Source organism: Mytilus californianus, unplaced genomic scaffold, assembly GCF_021869535.1.
Source record: "Mytilus californianus isolate M0D057914Y unplaced genomic scaffold, xbMytCali1.0.p SCAF_3, whole genome shotgun sequence".
In the NCBI taxonomy this organism is placed as follows: Eukaryota; Metazoa; Mollusca; class Bivalvia; order Mytilida; family Mytilidae; genus Mytilus; species Mytilus californianus.
This window is the reverse complement of record NW_026262679.1, coordinates 127,482,584-127,508,698: the sequence shown is the minus strand read 5'-3', so window position 1 is coordinate 127,508,698 and position 26,115 is coordinate 127,482,584. Positions and strand designations below refer to the sequence as shown.

General features: G+C 31.7%; 1 protein-coding gene across 3 annotated transcripts in view; it reads left to right on the top strand.

Annotated features, from left to right (window-relative positions):
* Window positions 1-13,669: 13,669 nt before the first annotated feature.
* The window catches only part of LOC127736155 (succinate--CoA ligase [ADP/GDP-forming] subunit alpha, mitochondrial-like), a 30,735-nt gene continuing 18,289 nt past the window's right edge, over window positions 13,670-26,115 (top strand). For all 3 annotated transcript variants that reach the window (XR_007998830.1, XR_007998829.1, XM_052246712.1), the window contains exon 1: window positions 13,670-13,740. Coding sequence is in view for 1 of the 3 variants with exons in the window: in XM_052246712.1 (XP_052102672.1) it covers window positions 13,704-13,740 (37 nt within the window). In the remaining 2 variants the exon portion in view is untranslated. The remainder of the gene's footprint in view (window positions 13,741-26,115) is intronic.

Genomic DNA, 26,115 nt, shown 5'->3' with positions numbered 1-26,115 from the left:
CCAAATTATGATGATATCTGTAAAACTTTCAGAGAGAAAATAAAAGAATATTTTCACTTTTAAAACTATATCATTTTTATAGTGTTCGTTTGTAAGTACAAGGATCTAATTAAATTTTAATCACAATTTTTCCTTGAGCAATGACAATGATTGATCATTTTGTCGGTTATGTAATCAAAGAAAACATGAAATCAAGCTATCAAACTATCAGAAAGTACTCTCCTCTAAACTAAGTGAATATCGATCGAATTCTTGTCCACTCATTTTAATGTGGTTAGTATGAATTAGATGATCCCATGAAACAGTTTTTATTGAAAATGCTTGATATAGTTGATATCGGGTATATGGCGAAAATTTAAAAAAAAGATACCAAGTTGATGATTATATACTTTCTATGTTGTTTGTCTATTTGTCTTTGTCTTTTTTAGCCATGGTGTTGTCAGTTTATTCTCGACTTATGAGTTTGAATGTCCCTTTGGTATCCTTCGCCTCTCTTTTTATACTAAAAATGTCAATATTTTGCTACATTATTCAAAGAACATAATGAACATACTTTAAAAAAAAAATATCTTCAGCGTGAATTAGCATACATTGTACGCAAATGTAACAATATTATTAGTCCCATATTTCCAGTGAGAATGTTAACAATCGTCAAATACCCAAATATAATGAGCGGAAAGAGTGTCGGAACGAACTGCTGTTTTTCCTGTGTAACATTGCAAGTTTCTCCGATGAAGGGAAATATATATATGGATGCTGAATCCAATTATTTAGACGGCATACTTGTAAAAGGATCAATCATATGAATATATGAGTCTTATATATTCCTGATGTTACTATAAATCACATTTTATTAGTCGATTTAGCTGTTTTTGAAAAGTAGTTTTACAAAAGTGTTTTTTGGTTTACAGTTCTCTAATGTAGGTTTAAGTTTAAATTATCTTTCTTGTTCTGAGTTAATCAGATCCTACAGCATTCCATTTCTTGGAGAAAGATAAATTATTCTTCTGTAATCTTCACGTTAATGAGAGCTGGCAAACTTTATTGCGGAATGACAATGTTATAAGCCATAAAATTTCACATCATTCGAAAGCATGTCATCTTTGCTACCTTTTTGTCAGGTCGTAAAGTATTTGTACTGTGCAATTTTCGTCAAATTAAGGTCAAAGCAATGTTCTTGTTTTTCAAGTCATCAGCATTTTGTTATATTCTGGCATCTTAATAATAAAATTATGTATGGTATTAATGATAACTTTAAAAACAGGGATTAAAAGGTACTTATCAAACACACTTTAAAATATAAATGACGTATTTTTTTTACAAAACCTCTTTTGACATGCATATTCAGGATGAGGACATTTTAATGCGATATGAGTATGAACCCTGCTTTGTACCAGACCGAGACGCTTGAACCGGATGTTAACGTGCTAGTTCACAAGGTAACAGTTATCAGGAAGACATGTCAACCTACCTGGAAACATTATTCTGAATCAGAGCCGACCAGTCTTTGCTCTTATTCCTTCATTTCGCGTGCTTAACGGAGAAGCAGCAAATACCAATTTTAAAGTCTTTCGTCTGACCCGGCCAGGGTTCTAATCCACGACCTCCCGCACACGACTTTGACGCGGACACGCTCCACGAGACCGAGGCGGGTTCTACATTAGAACAGTGTATGTAGTCATCATCAATTGACAGTCTCGTCCGAAAGTTCAAATTGTCGTAACCACAATTTAATCACGTTCTTCTTTCCTAGTTTGTCCTATAACAAACTGCCTATTAACAGCCGATTTTTACTTACAATGAGTATACCGATGGGTTTAAGGGGATAACCATCTGAACCTCTTGTTCCGCCCCCAGAAATTCAATTAGAGGAACTACCACTGATAAGTCTTATGTAGACTTCCAGTGTACCAAATTATAAGCCTAGTATATTTTTTATGCATCCGGATCACATGAGCACACCCCAGTTTTAGTGGGGTTGGTGTTGCTCAATCAGTATACCTTTCTTGATAGTGTTTATAAGACTGTTAGTGTTTGTCTGTTTTTCTTCGACTAATGTTTTGTATTGACTGTTCTAGAATATTCTAAGACTGGTTCGTTATTTTTTTTTTTATTGTAAGAAAATAACTCCAAGGTTGGACTAGGATACTTTAACGAATACCTGGACTCCCCCTCCGGTAGGAAAATCCATGTCGAGGGGCATTTCTTCGGATATGTAGAATATACCTATAAGTACACAAGTCCGGGCATTATTTCAGCTGGTATCTCGTGAAGGGAGAGAACACGTTAAAGGGATATGCACAAGATATTTGCCTATAAACATTAACAAACATCAATAAATAATAAATCCATTCTAAAATAATCTGTCGGTAAATTTGGATGTAACCGTTTTCCCTGTTTAGTAACTATTAAAATGTTTAAAAGATAGCACACACTAATTGGACCTTAGAAATTATTAAAGTCATTAATCTTCTTGCTTTTCATTGACTCCTTCTTTTGGAGTGAATATTTTGAGTTGGTTCGACATTCGCGTGTTTGCAGTTTCGTATTAGATTTCAATGAATTTTATATTTGTTTTACCAAAACCTTTTCAATCAGGTATTCTTATATCATATTGGCAAACACTTTCAAAAATAAATTAGGAGAGTCCTTGGTGAAGCAAATGTTACACAAATGATTCATGTATGAACTGGTAGTTTCAAAAGGATTTTTGTTTATTACACGATATTGTAAACATACAAATATACAAAGTACAATCAAACGAATTTTAATTCGATAATAACTTCATATATAAGAAGCTTAATTTTAAAACACAATTGACTAATAATGCCATTCAATTGCGACCATGCTAACAAAGTAATTGGAGGTCCATAAAAATTCTTTTCATTGGCACAAAAAAAAATGTAAACTTTGGATTAGAATACCTAACATTCCAAATTTTGAACTTAGTATAGACTTTAGTAAAACTAAACCATGGTCCCTTACAACTTTTCCAATTCATGGATAACTACAGAAGAAACAACCACAGGCGAGACGCCGATTGTAAATGATTACGATTCAACAGGAGCTCTGACGTTTGTCGTTGTGGTCATCATGGTGTACGGTTTTTCAGTGGTTTTAGTGTTTTTGTTTAATTTCTATAAAAGTAAACAAACAGACCACGATGAGTTAGACAGACAAGCGATAGTCTATGTCAAAGGAATTGATTCCGTGCGTCGAACTCTCGAACAACGTGAAAGAATGAATTCTGCTGCAAATATGATGAAATCTGTTTCGAGTGCCAGTGATTTAAAGGAACTTTTACCAAATCAGTTCAGAAGAATATCATGTGTAGCAGTACCTCTGCTTATGTCTAGTATAAACGAACAGCATCAGAAACCTATATTTTCAATGGGAAGTCCCACTGAGGAATGTGATCGAAATTTTAATTCAAAAGATGTATCTAGAGGAAATGGAGATAGACTAGTTCAATATAAATATACAGTTGATGATATTCTGGAAGAATTATCGGACGAATGTTTCGAAAGTTGACTCGAGGAAAAAGATAACACAAATGGCTTACTTTCTGGATGAATCTATAATATTTTTCTTTACAAGATAAGAATACATGCTGTAGCCAATGAATAATTTCTATGTATAACATTATGTGTCTCCTATCTTAGTAACTACTAAAAGAAAATATTAAAAAAGTGAACCAAAAATATTCTTTTTCTATTTTTGTGTTCATACAGTCACGTTATAAATTAAAGTTTTTTCGTGATTTTCGACAATTTACAACATTTCAAAACATGGTTGGTCGTTTGTGTTATTGTTTAATATGTTTTAGTCGTGATGCATATATTGTAATGTTACACTACTATTTCAGGTTAGAGTGAAGGTTGGCGCCTGTTAAAACGTTTAAACCCGCTGCATTAGTTTGCACCTGTCCTAAGTCAGGAACCTGTTTCAGTGGTTATCGTTTGTTGATGTGGTTCATAAGTGTTTCTCGTTTCTCGTTTTTTATAAAGATTAGACCGTTGGTTTTCCCGTTTGAATGGTTTTACACTAGTATTTTTTGGAGCCCTTTATAGCTTGCTGTTCGGTGTGAGCCAAGGCTCCGTGTTGAAGACCGTTCTTTGACATATAATGGTTTACTTTCATAAATTTTGACTTGGATGGAGGGTTGTCTCATTGGCACTCATACCACATCTTCTTATATCTATGAAAGGTTTTTTTGTACGTTCATCTGTACACAATGACAACAATGACCATAATTACACCCAAATAAAACAGTATGCACGTATAAATAACATTTTGCATTCATTTTCAAAGTATAAAAGGTAGCAGGGTGTGTGAAAATGACATTTTTTTCACTTTTAGTTGCAGAGAAAATTTATAAGAGCTTGTATTCATTTAGATATTCAGATTTTTATACTGCAAATGAGGTCAGAAAAGGCAAAGCCAAGTAGACTGAATCTTCCAAGTGTTCCCGACAGTTGGCAGTAGTATTTGTGATCATATAGATAGTTCTGGACAATAGTTTTCTGGACAACGATGATATAATTAAGCAGTTCTGTTGTACGGAAATGTAAGATTCCTATTGAAATAGACGCTAATGTGTGTAGAAATTTTATGCTCTTTAAATTCCAGTATTTTTTTTTTTATCTTAATGCTTCCGATCCCGAGCGTACCTTATGCTGTACGTACAGAAATCCATATCACTCAAAAAATTTTGTATGTGCCATAATGTAAAAAAACACTTGACTCAGCACTTTTTATGGTTTTCATTAATGAAGATTAACCCATCAGAAAAAAAATAAAATATAATAATCAATTATTGTAAAGTGTTTATGCAGTAACTAACTGTATCTTTGGCTTTTGCATTACAACTGAATGTAAATATTTAACCAATACGGATGTTCTATATCCCTAAAGAAGGGCAAAATTACATCGCATTTCAAAGATAATTTGTAATTCGTCTTGTTAAAAATCCAACAATACTGAAGGATGTACAGTAAAAAGATTTGATTTGATCTATAAGAGATAGTTTTGATGCAAAAGCATGTATTTTTTTATTACCTGGCAACTCTCAACATAAAAATAGGATATCTAACAGGATTCAAATGACGTGGATATCAACAATTACAGGACACCAGATGGCCTTCATCAATGAGAAAACCCCATACTGTATAGTCAGTAGAAAAAGCCCCGAAATGAACTGAATGTGAAACAGTTTAAACGAGAAAACTCATTTTTTACAATACAACATACGAAAACATGCATAACTTCTATGTCATTTGGTCTCTGGTGGGAGTTGCCTCATTGGCAATCATTCTACATCTTCTTATTCTTATATGACAGACATAAACCAACGACAACCACTGTATCACAGGCTCCTGACTTGGGACAGGCATATAAAGAATGTAGTGGGGTTAAACATATTTGTGCGCGCTCAACCCTCCCCCTCAAGTTCACTCTCTTTTTCTATGCCACTTTGAAAACTGGATATCTACACTTCACAATTCTTTGTTGATAAATCATTAACTATTGTTGATGTTGGGACTAGAAGTTGTTTTTTATGACATTCTTTAACAGGGAATTTCATTTCATTACGAAGTGCAATAGAAACACTTACCTATACTTTCGTTTATATGTCATTCTTTTGACAACTACAATATATATGATGCATAATTCAGTACATTGAGTAGATTTAAATTAATCATCAAGCAGTCCCTTTGTATATGTAAGAGAATGATAATCCCTTTCTTCATGATTAGAACATACTCACCCCTTCTCGTCCAATGAAAAGTCAGTTTTTCCCATCTAATTTTCATAGTACATGGCTTTCCATGCACTATAAAATGCTATACATGAATGACTTTTCATTGTAGATTAATTATGAAAGTGAACTCTTTAATAACTTCACTAACGAAGTGTACGTTCCCCTGAGGCATTTTCCTTGGGAAAATAGCCTACTGATTAAAGATGAAAGAGAAAAGAATTGTAAAAAACATTTAGAACATTGCAAATCTTTATATTAATGGTACATATATATAACAAAAACAAAAACAAATAAATAAAATGGGGGCAATGATGTAGGTAAAATCATCTTTTATACAATTTTTATACTAGACATTCGAGTAGATTATTTTTTTTCAAGAAAACAATTTCAGACTGCTGATATATAAAACAAAGGATTTTTTTGAGAGAAAAAAAACCCACAATACATGTACATTCATCAATAAAAAGTAAGCATCTGATGTTGAATGGTCGTAATTCAAATATTTTTAGAGTAAGTTTTATAATTATCAAAAAATATTCAAATTTCAGAAAGCGGATTGATATATATATTGTGTGCTCAAATTTAAGGTATACTTAAATTTTTAAATTTTTACCTGATGCAGAAGAAAAATTCAAATGTTTGAACAATTTATCCTTTTTGTCCTCACAAACTATGTCAGTGCTATTTCATTCCATCCGTTGTAATGGTCATTACATATGTTATATACTCACTTCATTATAAAAAGTGAATTCTTATTTAGTTTTGAATATTACAATGGGAAAGGATAATTTTGTAAGGTCACTCGAAAGTGTGAATATGTTCTAAATTGGTCAGACAATAATTGGTCATGTTTTATGAAGATGTAAAGCCCTCGGCTACGCCTTGGGCTTTATATCTTCATAAAACATAAAACATGACCAAGTATTGTCTAACCTATAATAAAGTACGAGCGTTAGCGAGTACTTATCAGGAAGTAAGGGATTATCATTCTCTTACAAACTTAGAATATTGTAAAGTGCTCAAGGCTCAAATGATCTCTTGATTGGTTTGATTCAAGAATTAGTTTCATTGTCAGTGCAATGTTTATAATTGATGCATAACTTCCTTTTTCGGCATTTCATTTAGGGATTAGTTTTAGTGATGTATGGACTTTCTCTTATAATTTGGGAAATATTAAAAAAAATGTGTTATCGACATAAGTTGACACAACTGTACAAAGAAAAGGAAGGAATTGTATATGTTTCCTGATTGTGAGTATGAATGTAAATCATGTAATATTTTAGTAAGGAATTATCCTTTTTTTATTTACAGTTTAAATCAATAAATACATTTGAGTTACAATTAATTTAATTCACAGCCAATATTTTGGTCCGGCTTTTTAAATCAAATACTATTTCATTATGTCAGGGGAATGTTCTAATAAAATGCCTTTAAAAGTTTTAAATATATTCAAAACTTAAATAAAATTTTTGGGTTTGGGTTTTTTTTTTTTATTTTATCGGAATATTGGAAATAACTATTCTTCATAACTGCTGGTCCAGTAATCAGAGTTTTGGAAAGCTAAAGATTAAGGTAATTTTTTATTTTAAAACTTTTTTTTTCTTTTTTTTTTACATTGCTTTGGTATTGTTTAATTTTTTAGTAATTTGAAATTATTAATATTTTCATAATAACATTGAAGGTACCAATTTTACGGCACCAGTAAACTTCAACTTATTTTGATTTTTTTGTTTGTTTCACAATTCAACTGTGTGATAAATCTTTTCAATCTGATAGATGTGCTTCGGGGCAGTTGTAACTCATTTATAGAAACTATTTGTTTTGAACTGTAAATAGAACCAAATAATAGGATAATCCCTTACTAAGAACATGATTTACATTCATTCTTCACAATTAAGAGACATCAAATCCTACAATTTCATTGGTCGAGAGCACTTTGCTATATTCTAATCATAGTAATTAAACATGCAAGCTGACTATGCGGTATGGGTATTTTTTTCATCGTTTAACGCCGTACGGTGACCTATAGTTGTTAATTCTATATCATTTGGTCACTGGTGTAGAGTTATCTCATTGGCAATCAAACCACATCTTCTTATTTTTAATAACAATATTTTACTGTTAATCATAGTGATGCCAAGGACTACAAGGGGATAGAATTGGTCAGTATCCAGAGCTGCAGTATTAACATGAGTCAAATGGTATAATTTGTCTCTAAGAATTATGCAATTGTGCTAAAGCCTTCAGGCCTCATACGTGTTTAGTTGTTCCGTTGAAGCTCTTTTTTTATTTTGTTTTGTTTTCTGAATAGGTTTTTTTTGCTTCCCTAACTTCAGACTTTGAGTGTACCTGATGAAGGTTGTTCCAGAAACATTAGGTTTAGAGAAAGGTAAACATTTAATACTTTTTGACTTTTTTGTTGGTAGCAGAATTTGGATTTGATGGTGGATCTTTGGCAGTTTCTGTTTTATTTATTCACAATTTATTTGATTCGGGACTACTTAGCGCTTGATACTGTATAGACACGGCGTAGCTTGATCCTTGTTTGTAGGAAGGCAAAGGAGCTCAAGGCCCTAGTACTAGTAGATCAAGGACCGTAATATGCTTGGGCGGGGCACTGCAAGAGTATTCAGTATTTAATGATGCAAAAAGGCGATTTTGTTATGTTTACTTAACGTTCAGTGGCAAATATTTCATGCATATTCAGAACTAAAACAAATTAACAAAAATCGAATAGTAGGTAAGTTCTGAAAAATGGTGGAGAGATGAAGAGCGGGTAAATTTGGAATTCCAATTTTTAGAGGATATGTTGGATAGTTAGAGAAACATGCCACCTACCGGGACTTCTTAATAAGCTGATACAAGAGTTCTTTAACGCACAGAGAGCGTGGCACACTCCTTACACGAGGGATCGGATTTAATGTCCCATTCTGATTAGAAGTATCTGGATATTTATAAGTTGATGTCACAAAGCTTAACAGACGCAACCACCCGACATTGGTTTACTGCCGCAAAATTCAAGGTTATCATATTAGTTTTCCCTTATTTACCCTGGACACTGTATTAAACAGTCACTTTATCATGGAAGATTTCCTTTTTGCAGATGTATTAAATTATAAATTTACAATAAGTTTTCAGATTAGCTTTTAACATGGAGTATAAATTTAACTATACACAGTCGGAATTATGATTTCCATCTTAGGATTATGTGTGTCATGTCGTTTTCTATATCTTTGTTCTTTTTGCCCTTTTGATTGGCCAAACACTTGCAATAAATGATTCCCTATAGAATTAAACTTTGTTGAACTTTTACATGTATCATGAAATAAGGACTTGAAATACTAGTAATGTTATATTTTCTATGCGCATTATGTTGCATTCATAAATGTATTGATTCGGCATATAAAGCTTTGATGTAGAAAAATTAATGCAAACAATTTTGAAAAAGTTCTATTATAATGAAAATATTTGTCGTTTTATGGAAGCTTAAAATAAGGATATGCATACGCTGTTTACTGAAGATCCGTTATATAAGGATATGCATACGCTGTTTACTGAAGATCCGTTATATAAGGATATGCATACGCTTTTTACAGAAGATCCGTTATATAAGGATATGCATACGCTGTTTACTGAAGATCCGTTATATAAGGATATGCATACACTGTTTACTGAAATACCGTTATATAAGGATATGCATACGCTGTTTACTGAAGATTCGTTATATAAGGATATGCATACGCTGTTTACTGAAGATCCGTTATATAAGGATATGCATACGCTGTTTACTGAAGATCCGTTATATAAGGATATGCATACGCTGTTTACTGAAGATCCGTTATATAAGGATATGCATACGCTGTTTACAGAAGATCCGTTATATAAGGATATGCATACGCTGTTTACAGAAGATCCGTTATATAAGGATATGCATACACTGTTAACTGAAATACCGTTATATAAGGATATGCATACGCTGTTTACTGAAGATTCGTTATATAAGGATATGCATACGCTGTTTACTGAAGATCCGTTATATAAGGATATGCATACGCTGTTTACTGAAGATCCGTTATATAAGGATATGCATACGCTGTTTACAGAAGATCCGTTATATAAGGATATGCATACTCTGTTTATTGAAGATCCGTTATATAAGGATATGCATACGCTGTTTACTGAAGATCCGTTATATAAGAAGACAGGGTTGTGGCTACGACAATTTTTTTAAATATTCTTGGCCAAAAGTGACAGAAGTGATAAAATCATGATGGCGTTAGTAAATCAAGTGATGATTACCCGTGGTTAAGCAGCTTTCTCATTTGAAGCAGTAACTCCTGTTAACGACAATCATATATAAAAAGACAAGCTGTGGAATATCGTTTTCAACTGGGAGATATTTACTCTTAATGATGTCAGTTTTGCAGATCTTTTTGTTTGATAGGTATTTATAACATGATTATTTGTTCTTTGCTTAACCAAGATATCTGTATCTACGTTTATTCATTTGTCAAACCGCCGAAAAAATCTTTCAATCTAAAGTTTAAACTGAGCTGAAGCGGATTTAGGGGGGTGCCCCGCCCCCTTTTTTCAAAATAAGATAAGATAAGATAAGATAAGAAAACTTAATTTTGATTCGGCATAAGTTAAAAGACACAACACAAGCTCTAAGGAGCTTTAGACCGAATATAAAAACATATACATAACATAAAAACAGTCTAATTTGACATATAAAACAACCTGTGATACGAAGTTAAATCTCACTTACATAGCATGCAATAAAAATTTAGCAACACATTTAAAATGAAATAAAACATGCTAGACCACAGCAACCATGCAAAAGCAACATAAATAATAAACATCTCAAGAATTATCTGCAAGCAGAACAGCGACATTCCAAACCGTTCCAGGACTGAACAAGACTTTTGAAGTGTGAAAAACTATTTTCAGTCCTGAAATGGTTTGGAAGGCTGTTCCATAAAGTAGCGGCAGCAAATTTGAAAGATGTTTTACCGTAACGGGTTGACTTTACCTGTGGAATATCCAGAATATTTACATACCTGAAAGAATACTTAGATTTTTGACACTCACCAAATTTTGTAAGCACACAGGAGCTATATTAATTATAATCTTAAAAGTTTCTAGAGCCATTGTTCTAATCCGTCTGATCTGCAAGGAGGGCACCTTAGCTTTAAGTAAGAGGTCCTCGTAGGGGCTGGTAAAATCCTCATATACACAACGGAGTGCTCTTTCCTGCACCTTTTCTAATTTTTTGGAATTTTTCTCAGTGCAAAAATGCCATGCCAAAGGACAAAAATAAAAATTACTAAGAATAAAAGTATGAAAAATAGTAAGTTTACTAAGTCTATCCAAAACTGAGCCCAAACGTTTTAAAACATTTAATTGCTGTGATGCCCTCCTACAGATTGAGCTGATATGAACATCAAAATTTAACTGATAGTCAATTTCAATGCCTAATAATTTTACTGTTTTTTCACATGTAAGATTCGAGTTTTGAAGGTCTTTTTGCCACCAGCCAAAACTTGAAACTTGTCGGGATTTGCTTGCATTTTATTCACCCGGAACCACTCAATAAGTATTTTTGACTCAGATTCCAAAGTTGAAATTAATAAATCAAAACCTGGAGTACAGAAAGACAGAGTATTGTCATCTGCATAGTTATATAAACTACCATTTTTAACAAAAAGAAAAATATCATTTATAAATATGTTAAACAACAATGGCCCTAGTATAGAACCCTGTGGTACGCCTTTATGGATGTCAGCCCAACCACTCAGAACATTGTTGATTTGAATTTGTTGTTTACGATTAGATAAATAGGACTTTAAAAGAGCAACTGCATGGGGGGATACACCATATGCTGATAATTTATCTAGCAAGATATTGTGAGGCAGGCAGTCAAAAGCCTTAGAAAGATCCATTAATACCGCTGCAATGTACTGGTTTTTATCAAGAGCTTCACGCCAATCTTCTAACACTCTGAGAAGTGTGGTCTGACATCTATGTCCACGTCTAAATGCACACAAAAAAGGATTAAATATTTTATCAAAGTATTCAGTTAGTTGAATTTCATATATTTTTTCAAAGATTTTAGAAAATATGGGTAAGACACTAACTGGTCTATAGTTTGTTTTTAATAATGAGTCACTCTTTTTATGAAGGGGGGTCACTTGGGCTTCTTTAAGTTTATCAGGGAAACAGTTATTTTCAATTGATAAATTTACAAGAGTTGTCAGCTGTGGTGCAATATAAGATTTACAATTTTTTACTATTTTTGCTGGAATACCATCAGCTCCTGTAGCCTTCTTGGTGTTTATTTTATTCAATATTTTATTGACATTTTCGTTAGGTACTTTCTTAAATTCAAAGTCAGAAACATGCTTTCTGTTACTCAAAATTTCTTTTATACTTTGGTGATTTGAGGGGTCATATACCACATCTGCTCCAATTTTGTCTGCTACTGTGGGGAAAAAATTATTAAAAACATTTGAAACTTCATTTGGACTATTTACAATTTTGTCATTTTCACACAATAAGATTTTTTGTTCTCCACAGTTCCCCTTTTTTAAGAAAAATGGTTTTACTGTTTTCCCACCAGAGCAACGTTCTAAAAAGTATACTTTTATTGATTTTCTCTTTATCTTAGTTACCAAATTTCTTTGTTTTCTAAATTTCTCCCAGTTTTTGTCACTCCGGTTTTTTTAGTATATTGTGAATAAAGTATTTGTTTTCTATATATGGCCCCTCTCAGTTCTTTATTCATACATGGCAGTGGTTTTCTTCTTTGACACCTAGATTTGACAGGTGCATGTTTATTTGATATATTTTTTAAATCTTTTTCATAATCATCATAAATACTATTTAAATCTTTCTCAGTACAGTTTTCTGAAATCTTTATTTTCTGTAAATCATTTGTAAATTGGTCAATATCAAAAGTTTTGTAACTTCTATATGTTACGTCCCTGCATTTTTGTGCAGGTAAATTCCCTTTCACAACTGTAGAAATAATATTGTGACAGTCACTAACACCATTTGGACTATTTGTTGTTTTAAAACACAAATTCTTTTTACTTGTAATAATAACATCCATGCACAAGGGATGGGTTACAACCCTTTTTAAAACATGTTGGACCTTTAACCAGTTGTGACAAGTTGAAAATATCACATATATCATGTAAAGTCTGAGATGTTTCAGCAGACAACATATCAAAATTTAGGTCACCAAAAATAATAATATTTTCATATGACACAAAACATTTATCTAGTGATTTTGTAAAATTTTCAATAAAGTCATCATTTTTCATGGATGGAGGTTTGTCAGCTCCCATAATATTTGGCATCATTTATATAAGTTTCATAGCAAATATTTTCAAGTTTATCAGATTCAAAACATTGTTTTCTACTGGAGGGAAGGTCTGATTTAATCAGGGTAAGTAAACCACCGTCGTGCTGATCTCTATCACGCTTTTGTAATTTATAACCATTAAAATCCTGGATCCGCATCTACGAAATACTAATTGCACATTTCTTCTCTTTGCTTTCTTTTGTCCCTTGTAAATAATGAGCTGCATCAATGGAAGCTGTGTCACTGAATACTATATTATGTCTCTTGACAAACTGAAGTTCAATTACAAATTAACCTACCTAAGACATTCCGTGCCGATGTCTACTCTTAATACTGTTTGCTTGTAATTTGAGGATATGAGAATTCTAACAACTTTTGCAATGATATACTGGCAGATAAATTGGAATACTGCAGATAGTTTAATTATTTACTGAATCACAAGCTCTAATATCACGCTTGTGATAGTCCGTTATTTCATAACTTGACTTTGATCTTCAAGTTAATCCGAAATGAGAACATGATTAATCCGGTGTAGAGAAAATTTTAGTCAACATTTCATGCTTCCGGTTTTTCACGATGTCGACTGCCAGAAAAGTCCTTGGCAAAGTTTCTGGTAAATAGCATAATTAATCTCTTCCTATTCATGTTTTATCCTATAAAATCTTCTGTTAACAAATATATAGGAAATAACATTAAATCGTTGAAGTCTTGACATTCCTGCAATTATGAATTATGTTTGATCACGGTGGAGTTGAACATCACAGACACTTATCTGCTTATGTCATGATTCTCTGTAGAAAAGGTTTGGAAGACCCTCATAACTGTTATACACAGAATCGGGTAATATAAAGGAAATATTACCTGTTAAAGAGGAAGAACTCTCCGTATAAGTATCTATTTGAAATAGAATTATAGATTTTTTTTCAAAATTGAAGTATTTATTTTATTAAGGTCATCACTTATTTTTACATAGTGAATAATTTTTGTAATGTCAAACATGTTTTGTAACAAAAAATATTAAATTAGTTGAAATACCTTCTTCATTTGCTTCATAATTGAGGCCAAAAAAGAAAATAACTGTGGTTTACTAAAAAATTTGAATTTCCCATAAATTCTGCACATGCAAAAGGGATAAACTGAATTGTGAAAAACAAAACTGATTCCAAAGTTTTGCAGGGTTAATACGTTTTTGTAAGAACCCAGGGTTTATTGCTATATTGGCTAGCCAGTGGGAAGTACTGGCAAAACCCAGGGGGATAACTGGGCAATAGGAAATACTGGCCTTAATCTTTAAAAGAATTTATCATTTTTATTGATAAAGTACAAATGCAATACTAAAAAGAATCACATCAATGAATGTAAGAAGACATAATAAATGGCATATAATAAACAACACCAGAGGACTTAAAGTGCCAGACAGCAATAAGCCACAATATAAAAACTCATTCTTCTTGGAAACAATTATAAACTTGAACTAACGTTAACTGCCAGATAAAGTTGTGCATGCAGATTCTGTAGAGGCATTCAAGACCGCTCTACAGGAACACCGCCCATAACAAGGTGCTCTTCTCCACCGTGTATAAAAGCCTAAATAGGATTCTACACATACCAATACAGATACACATACAGATAATGTTAACATGTTTCAGACTATTTTAATCATCACATGTAGTGTAATATGAAGCAGGTGTTTCCTGTGAACATGGTGAAAGGGGACGAAATCAGAAAACCTTTAGAAATTAGAATACCTTACAATATCCCAGTCTGCGACGTTAAGCGGTAGCCCGAAGCCCCTGTCTAGTAAAAATCTCATCGGACTTGTGCAGAAGCACTGGTGTTTGCCCGACCGGTCTTGTGAACATCTGAAATTGTTTGCGAAATTGTAGCCGGTATTTTATTGAATCTATGAAAAACAAGTTACAAATTTGTCGCTGACCTTGTTTTCTTCCGTTAACTGGTATCCCTATTAAATTCTTTACGGATGTTCCCCCTTCTTATCAAAGGGAACCAGTCGTCAACGCGATATACCCAATCACCAACTAAATCAAGAACGAGGCTCGACCATGTGCTTGCAATAAACACAATCTATAAATACCACTCAATGTAAACAAACAATCAAGGATTCGATCTCATTCGATTCTGAAATGGAAACAGGGGGCTATCCCAGGTAAAACATTGAAAAGTTGAAAATGCCTTCATGAATAACCGGAGAAGTTTCGAGTTTAAAAAACCTATGCAGAAAACGATCTAGGCATTTTATTATTTTAAACAAAAGTCAAAATTAACGGCGAAAGTGACAATAAAGAGGGTGTTGATAGGGGTTTATAGAATAGAGAATAATGTGATAGATCCGTGTTTTTACTCGCTTGGCTTTATAATAATTAATAACTATATTTCTGATCTAATTTTTCTATTTTATAAACTACATATATACATTTTCGCTACAAATCTACAACTCCCAGTTTTTGGCTACACGTGCTGTCCGGTAACAAGACATTTCGGCACCCAGACAAATCAGCACCCAAGTCCGAAGACATTTCGGCATCCATTTTGGACAGTTCGGGATCCGGACATGTCGGGACCAAGACAATTCGGCACCTCATTTTTTTAAATATATATATATTAGGAAAAATAAAAGAATTGTTACCGTAATATTACAATCCGTTGATAAAATATGCAATAACAAAATTTGAAATCATCATTTAATTAAATCCTAAATGATTGTGTATGAATAGTAAAACATCATTTAATTAAATCATAATTGATTGTTAGATATGACGGTGTTTGAATAAACATCATTTAATTAAATCATAATTAATTGTAGTTATGCATTAATCAGTATTTTATGTATAAATCTGATAATTTCTCAATAGAGACAAATGAGAGATCGAAAGAGTATAACTTGTGTTTCAGCTTGTGTTCTCGTTTGATCCTTACATCTGTAAAGACAACACAATACCTGAAACTATATTTTATTGTTTTAATATTAAAACCCATAAACATAAAAGCGCGTGCAAGCCATAATGAGTAAAAACCCAGAAACATATGTAACACTCCCAAACGTGTCCGATTCCCCCAAACGTGTCTATTCTCCCCAAACGTGTCCATAATATTCAATATGACCCAAACGTGTCCGATTTCAAAACCCCTAAACGTGTCCGATAATTGTTATTCGCCAAAACGTGTCCACTGTTAAACGCCAGAACGTCTCACGTCTTTTAGCGCCAATACATGTATGTCCTAAATTAGACTGGTACCCAGCCGTTATTGAAATTCTTGACATTCCGAAGGCATACTGGATATTTTACGGAGGGAACCAACCTAGTCCTAAATAAAATCAATAACGTTTACGGCAATTCTATGATCAAGAAACAGTTGATGAGGTAGTAATTTATTAGCATTAGTTTGTTCAATGCCCGTTGTTAATGATTATCATAATTGCAAATTTAATATGTAACATATGAATTAACTTTTGACTGAATTAATCGTTTACTATGTAAATTATGTGTTGCTAATAAACTCCGATGATGCCTTTTATATTAATCCAAAGGCGGGCTTTCAGCAGAATTGACTTCCCTTTTTTTCAACAGTTCTGATATTTTAAAAGCTCTTCAAATCAAAAACTGGTTTTCCGGGTTTCTAATAAATTTTAGGTTTCGAGCATCACTAAAGACACACGAACAAGAGAAATAACATCCAGTGCCAAATATTTCATGCATTATTTGAACGAAATCATGTTAACAATAAATACTGTATATAGGTTCTATTATCATACCGGGAATTTAGGATTGGGCCTAAATTTTTACGGTTATTCGGGATTAACACTCGTTGGGATTATAATCTAAAAAAATAAGAGCGTGTGAAGACTGATTTTTTTATGACTTCAGTTAGAAACTACTGCAATCTCCGTTATGTAATAGAGGCCGTTTTAAATAAAAGTTGCGGAAATTTAAAAAAAATGTTGCCTTACAAAATACAACTGATGGCACCATGAAAGAGTGAATTGCTACATTCTCCCTACACAAGGTATCTGATTTAATATCTACAATTAACTGAGCATGGCTGCTTACATTTACATTGTTGAAGGCCGTACGGGTCCGTGTATATTTGCGTCCATTCGTTTTTCATTTTGAAATATCAAAAACAAAAAACAAAAATCGAGAGTGTTTTCATTTTTCGTTTTTTATTTCTCAAAAACCAAAACGGAAAACAAAAGTGTTTTCATCTTTCGTTTTTGATTTCTCTAAAACCAAAACGGAAAACGAAAGTGTTTTCATTTTTTGTTTTTGATTTCTCTAAATCCAAAATGAAAATCTAAAAGGTTTCCGTTTTTAGTTTTTGATTTCACTAAACAAGAATTTTGTATTTAATTTTAATTATTTCTCGTTTTATAATGTACAATGTTTTCCTTTCTTGTTTCACAGTCATTGATAGTAAATAATGCCAATGTAAACACCCCGGTGTTCTTTCATAATAATGTAGATAAAATAGACTGCCTGACTTATGAATTGAACTACGGTGATAAATGAATCAAAGCCTTTCAAATTACCTTGTTTATATCTTTAATAAAAAATAAATTATTATATTTAAATATTAAACGAATCATAAATTTAAATTGTACAATACAATATTATATAAAGATGGTACAAATAAATAGATTGATTACAACATCACCATATAAGGATAAAAATGATAAGCATGTTAAGATTTATCTGCCACATAATTTTTCAAACCAATTGGACAACCATATTTGCAGTTATTGCATCTGGAATTATAAATTTTACGAAATATCTCTGTTTTTTTTTTTTTATTATTATCTTAAATGCTGATAAAGAGAAAATTTGAACAGCAAAAATGGCCAGCAAGTTGAGATCTACAACTCAGTTAACTAAGTTAACTGACCGAAATTGTAAATTTATCCCTTATAGGAGTTATTGGCTTGAAACGCATTTTTTTTAAAATTAAATTTTCAAGTTTTTTTTAAGAAAGTATAATAGATGAAGGGAAACTTTAAGTGACAAAAATGTTCAACAAAATTAGATCTACGAATAAGATGACAAGACAGCTATCCAAATGACTAAGCTGCAATACAGTCTTCACAAATAAAAAAAACAAAAAGAATTAAAAACCAATTGTTCAGAGAACAATTGAAGGTCTTTCCACCAGTAAGGATCTATTTTGATATGAAAATATTAAAATTTTGTTTTAAATGTCAATTTCCGCGTCAAATGACAGCTTATTGTACGTTGATTCCAAAAATATATGTTTTTTATACAAAAAGATATAAATAAGGGAGATAATTTTTTACTTCCGGTTTAAAAGATGTTACTTCCGGTATTGTTTGATAGTTTACTTGACACTGATTCCAAAAATATATGGTTCTATATACTTTTACATTAACTTAGTACAAAAAATAGCTACTTCCGGTTTACAAAAGGTCACTTCCGGTTGACTTTTTCAATGTCACATTGCTTGCAACCTAATGCAAAAAGTCCCTTGGCTTTATCATGTATACATATGAGGTAAAAGCAAAGGTCAAAATCTAGAACGTTAAATTTACCTATGACCTTGAGCTCAATTTCAAGGTCATAAACCAAGGACCACAAATTAAAAGACTCTAGGCCTCTACTTTATATTGTTAATGAGTTCTATTACCATACGACTAATATTAGATATAAAAGGGGGAAAACTCGCATCAAATGTCTACGTACCCTTTCAACTAAAATTTACGTGTTACGACATGTCGCAACTAACAATTGTGTGAAAATATTTTGTCGATATCTTATATGATTTCTAAAAATAAGAGATAACAAGCCAAAATCAAAATTTTGAACATGACCTTGACCTTTGACCTTGACCTCATTTTAATTTTTTTGGACCAAGGACCTCATATCAAAAGACCCTAGGCCTCTATCACTTATGGTTTTCCAGTTAAAAATACATTTCACTTATATCAAATACAAAAGGGGAAATAACTCTCATATGGAATCTCTATACGGCTTCGGTCAAAATAAAACCTAACATCCTGAGGATATAACGAGCAATTTGGAAAAATAAATTTGTCGCTTTCTCTTACGGTTGCGGAGGAGATCTCATAACAAGAAAAACAGTGTTTGGGGAGATAACTCTTACAAAGAAAAGTGTTCGGTTAAACAGGGTCAGTTTCAAAAGCGATTAGACTGTATGATATCATATACCAAAAAACTAAGCGACATCTTTTGAAACAAAAATACACCGCAAGAAAAAAATTAGGCGGAAGAAAAAAAAAATAATCAGAAGAAAACCAATAGGTCTTTCCACGGAAAGGTGGAAAGACCTAATAAGATACTTCTTCGAAGATACCATATACAATATTGACAATAATGTCATAAATAGTGCAGGAATTAAATTGGTAATTTGTAAAAACAGTCAAACATAATCGCTATATTAACACTAAACTTGTAAATTGAGTTCATACCCACATACATATATCAGTGCCAGGTAACTTAAATGTTTGGTTCACTATATTTTGATCAAGGATAAAATAATTGATTTTATCTTTATAAGGTGCCGATTTGTCTATGTTAGATCCTGATTTGTCTAGGTGCCGATTTGTCTGGGTGCCGAAGTGTCTTTCTCTGTGCTGATTTGTCCATTTGTCGGATGCCGATTTGTCTGGGTACCGAACTGTGCTGTCCTTATCTATTAAGTCATGAATATTCATCAGCTATGTAGGCGTGTCAAAATCGTATCATACGCATTAATGACCAGCCAGTACACACTGTATTATGATTTTTCATTAACCAGTATTAAAAAGATAAATATAGCAAATGGGCAAAAAAAACATAAAGAATATTTGTTTAGAAAAAAATTGACAAAACATAAAGAATTGAGAAAAATAGCATAAAAAATAAAGAATACAGAAATGAAGGCCCCTTCCAGATCAAAAAGATGTGCCAGAGAATTAACTAAACTTTGACATTAAAGAATCCTTGTTAAGACTAACAAAATATGAAAGAATATTAGGAATAATTTTAAACTGGTTGGGATCATCCATCAATGACAATGAGGGAATTTTCCCCCCAAAAAGTAACAATCCCTAAGTTGAGTAATAATTTACTAGTGCTTACTTGAAATGGTACGAGTTTATGGAAAACAGATTTTTTTTTTTTTGCAAAAGGACTATTCTAATTTTTTATTGGAGAAAATGAGAATTTTACATTTGACCTGGAGAAATATTCACTTACAGATACAAAAATGTAACCTCAGAATGCAGGATTTTACATCTAATTTTCCTAAATTTTCTTGGGGGGCATGCCCCCAAACCCTCCTAGAAGGTTCGGATCACTTTGTGATCCTCACCCGTGACACAAAATTTTTCAGGTCTAGTAAACATCAATTCGGGCTAGTAATTTTTTGATTCAACTAGCCCTATGGGCTAGGGCTTTGAAAAGTTTTTGGCACAGACTGATATCCTGTTAACAGCAGATTTATATATATAAACATTTATTGCAATTCCCAGTATAATTTTTGGTGAGAAAGTAACTGAAACATATATATCATATTATTAGAAGTATTAATTTGAGAAAGTATTGGTCCAGCTACTCTAAGACATGTATGCATGAGCAGACATGGAAAAATGTGAACAGTTTTCTCGATTAGATTTTACATACATTTATACATGTAATTCTAAAAATTTATTAAATTGCCATTTTGTCTAAATTGGTCAAGCTGTTAACACATGTAACATGAAGCCAAAGATTTGAATTTGGGTATATTTTTTTTTAAATAATCATGATATTATACATATACATGATATAACTATAAGACCATGCAAAAATATTGCTTGATTTCCCAAACACTGTTGAGGCTGTTTTGATCTCCTACAGATGGGAAACAAAAGAAGAAAAATAATAAGCTTTTAATCTGCCCTTAGGGTGTTCATTGAGCAATATGATTGCACAGCAATCAGATTATACAATTCACTAATACATGTACACTGCACTAAAATACATTTTTTTCAAGATTTGGATTGGAAATAAACAAGGTATTTAGATATGTGCAAAACTTCTCTTTATCTAAACAATTATTGGAGAAAAGGATGATAAAGTATTTTTTTTCATTGTCTGAAAATGACTTGCAGTGTTTCTTTGTATGAAATATGAAATGTATGTAGCAATAATTCTATGAAACTTCATATTTTTTACTATAAATAGACTTAAAAGTCATATTACCCATTACCTGTATATTTCATCTGAGATTTTTGATAACCAGTCTGTGAAAACCCTGAATCTGAGTTTTCACTGCCCAGGTAACACTTTGCCAGCCCTGTACATGTATGAGAAATGAATAAAACTTTAAAGATACATGTAATATACTCGCAAAGTTTTATTTTTTGAAGGTCATTATAATTAACTTAGCCTGATGATATTTCAGTCATTGTGTCTTTTGGCAAAATGTTGCCTTTTACATGCATCATCAAGTGTGCCATGACAGAAAATATGACAAATAATAAAAAAAATGATCACTGTAAATTTATACATGTACCTATTTGGGTCCCTGTCTAAAATACATGTACACTTGATTTCTGTTGCAAAACTTTACAGAAATCACTCATTTGTACATTACAAGTTGTATAATTGTATAACAAGTTGCTTTCTTTAAAAAAAGAAATGCAATCGTAAACCCAAATGCTTGTTTGGCATTAAATATTAGATAATTGTTTTTTTTAGATAAGAGTTAGTTTCTAGGCTTATGTTCAAATACAAATGTGAAGAAATTTAATCAATTAATGATTATTTGTGCTTAAAAAAGAAATGCAATACGTGAAACTGAATAGCTGTTTTTATTGGAATTTTAGATATATGTTCATGGTTATTTGAACAATGGCTTGATATTGTTCATAATTAAGATCCTTACACCTGCTCTGCAAGGTTTTTGTGATGCGTAGGGTAGTAAGCATAGGCAATTTTAAGTTGTGTGCTTTGTGCTCTTAATAGTTTTAGATGACAAACCTCTTTTGTTAAAAACAAAAACTTTTTAAAACCTTTAACTCGATTTGAAGATATTTTTTGAATGTCCCTTTTTATTTTGATGTTTTCTTATATTTTAAATTGTGGGTCATGAAAAAGGGCCTGCAAGTTTAATTGTCAATATATATAATTTGAATTGCAATGTATTCTCTTCACCTTGATGACCAAAACCAATTCATTAAGAAAGCTATTTACAGCCTAGACAAAACAGCTTACACCTTGTACTTATAAATAAACAAACTAAATTGAAAACAACAAAACAACTAACATAATCAAACCGGAAATTATCACTGAAAACCCATTTCTAAACATTAGTTTGTTTAAAGGCCACATTTATGAACTGTTGAAAGGTGTTCCTTTTTGTCGAGCCTTCGACTTTTGTCGAAAAAGCGAGACATAGCGATCCTACATTCCGTCGGCGGCGGCGTCCACAAATATTCACTCTGTGGTTAAAGTTTTTGAAATGTTAATAACTTTCTTAAACTATCCTGGATTTCTACCAAACTTGGACAGAAGCTTGTTTATGATCATAAGATAGTATCCGGAAGTAAATTTTGTAAAAAAAAAATCCTGTTTTTCCGTATTTTACTTATAAATGGACTTAGTTTTTCTGCCAGGAAACATTACATTCACTCTGTGGTTAAAGTTTTTAAAATTTTAATAACTTTCTCAAACTATCCTGGATTTCAACCAAACTTGGACAGAAGCTTGTTTATGATCATAAGATAATATCCAGAAGTAAACTAAAAAAAAAAAAAAAAATCCTGTTTTTCCGTATTTTACTTATAAATGGACTTAGTTTTTCTGCCAGGAAACATTACATTCACTCTGTGGTTAAAGTTTTAAAAATTTTAATAACTTTCTCAAACTATCCTAGATTTCTACCAAACTTGGACAGAAGCTTGTTTATGATCATAAGATAGTATCTAGAAGTAAATTTAAAAAAAAAAAAATCCTGTTTTTCCGTATTTTACTTATAAATGGACTAAGTTTTTCTGCCAGGAAACATTACATTCACTCTGTGGTTAAAGTTTTTAAAATGTTAATAACTTTCTTTAACTATCCTGGATTTGTACTAAACATGGACAGAAGTTTGTTTATGATCAAAAGCTAGTATCTAGAAGGAAATTTTTATTAAAATTTTGTACTTGTTTATCCGTATTTTACTTATAAATAGACTTAGTTTTTCTTCGAGTTAACATTACATACAGTCTGCAGTTAAATTTTTTAAAACATTTATTAGATTCATAAACTATCCTGGATTTTTACCAAACTTGGACAGAAGCTTCATACAATAAAAAAAATTTTCGAGAGGAAAATTTTTATTAAATTTTTTCCGCATCTCATTTTTGTTGAACCTGCGATTAACAGCAAGAGTAGGCGAGACACTGGGTTCCGCGGAACCCTTACGAATTTTTTTATTTGAACATGTTTTTTCATTAACTTTTAAAGGGTGTCTTTTACATGGTAAAGTTACACTACTGTCTTATGGTATGTATGTAAATTCTTTTAAAACAGATGTATTCATAAGCACCCCAAGTCAGAAGCATGTTGTTTAGTGGGTTTTTTTGGTGCAGTTCATATTTGCTTTTTGTTTCTGGTTTGAAGTTAAATTAGATTTGATTTTTCCTGTTTGAATTGTTTTATAACAGTGTCTTGGGGCCACTAGTAGGATACAGTTCAATGTGAGCCAAGCCTTTGTGTTGAAGGCTGTATTATAACCTATAATTGCTTACTTTGACTACACTGGGTCTTGATGGAGAGTTGTCTCATTGGTTTTCCTACCACATTTAAAACAGATATTCCCTCTGACATTTGACAAATCCATTAGAATAATCTAAATATTGAAATGGAACTGAAGTTGCCTTGTAGGTTTCTTATATTGACCTATCCTTTTTCTCTCGTGCTGGATAGTTTTATACTAGTCATTTGGGGGCACTGTATACATAGCCTACTGATCACTGAGATGGCTTGTATTGAAAGAAAAATGTAACCTGTAAAATTTTGCTTAATTGTACCACATTGTGTCTTGAAAGGGAGTTGTGTCATTGACATTTATACCACATCTTCTGATTTTTATATTAAAGCAGTTTTGAATGAAAAAAATCCTTGATTTCCAATATTGATTTTTTTTATTTAACTCTAATTAGTCGATACTAAAGAAACTAATTCCTCAATTATATATGTCATACAATGTCATGTTTCTTGCTGCTTCTATGTTTAAGTGAAAGAAATCGTAAATGCAAACAACAAAGCAATTTAATACCAATAATATTTTATTTTAAACAAACATTCAGACACATACAATGTATCAATTTATATGCAAAGATATTACTTGAACAAATTTTGATTTTGAATCTTGAAGTTAATTGGGAAAGTGTTTAAGTAAGAAATTGGCTTAGATATTGAATTTTTTAACTGGTTATGAAATCCTTTTCTCTGACAGATTAATCATAATTAAGCAATAAACTTGTGTTCTAATAATCTTAAACTCTAGTGTCCATGGTATTACTATAATGTGCACTATAAAGTACAAATTAATAACACTCGTCAATTAAAGTAAGGTTCAATTATATATTTACACGTATGATAAAATAGTATACATGTTTTAAGCAATAATGATCTGCATTTCACTTGTGACGATTTTTTCTTTCAATTGCACCATTTTTATACGAGAGCATGACATATGTAAGGTATCCTAAAGTATTTAACGACTAAAAAAACCCATTTAAAAACGTAATTATAATAAGAAAAAAAATCATTAACCTTGCAAGATCTTTCTATGATTTTTTTAGTATTTATATTGTCTTTCTATTTTTTTCAAATTAGATTACTAAAAAATCATTTGAATAGGCTATTGTCTCATTCGTAAAGTCTACATCTCACTCCACCTGCATGGACTTTCAATGCAGCCAATATGTCAACATATGGTAACAACAGGCGTCACTCTATATAATTAAGATTCTCTCAGTATCAATTATAAATAATTGTATACTCACTTACTGTCTTGTAATCTAATTAATTAGTACAACAACCGATTTGATTTTGCAACACAACTTTAACATCACAAAGAAACACTTACAACCCATACACCGTAGCTGTTATATAAGACATCAGAGAAAGTTTAGTTTACACAGTTATGAGAACAGTTGACCAGGAGCTTTTAATTAATTAGATAACGCGTTTACATCGGTACATTATCACAATGGTCACACAAAGCTCTTGTGGTCAAAATTATAAAAATATAACATAAATAAAACAAACTTCAAAATTTCCTAAAAACTATTTTACATGCATAAAACCTAAGTATCAATTATCCTGTCGTCTTTCAAAATCTCCTTGCACTATTTTACATTTTCATATTTGAATAATTAAAACCGAAAATTCATCATCTGATCGTTTTCAAGAAATAATATTTTTTTTTTTTTATTTTGACGAACATTTTGAAGCGCCTTAATTACTACAGGTTAGATAATCTGTTCCCTGGCTCAGATAACTATAAATAGAAATTATTTTTTCTTATCTCTGCCTGCATCTGTCATCACTCGGTGTCTATAAATAGACATTTGATATCTTATCGCTGACCCTGTTAAGTCTGCTGAAATTGCATGGGATGATTAATTTTAAGGTTATCGATCGTAATTAAAGCGGCACATTTAATTCGTTATTTCATTGCTTGAAGCAGAGACATATAATACATTATTATACATTATATTATATATTGTCTCTGCTTGAAGTATCATTTCTTTCATCTGCATGGTCAAATGTATTTTTTTAAAAATATATTTTAGATTTAGATTTCAGTTTTAGTTTTTTTTTTCATATTCAATATCTATTTATTCACATTCTAATAACGAAAAAGGATCCAGATATACCTATAACAATCTGATTTGTTATTTTAATCAAGGAGGTTATATGACCTCCTTGTTTTTTAAAAAGGAAATAATGTTGCAATATTTAAACAGGGAAAATAACTG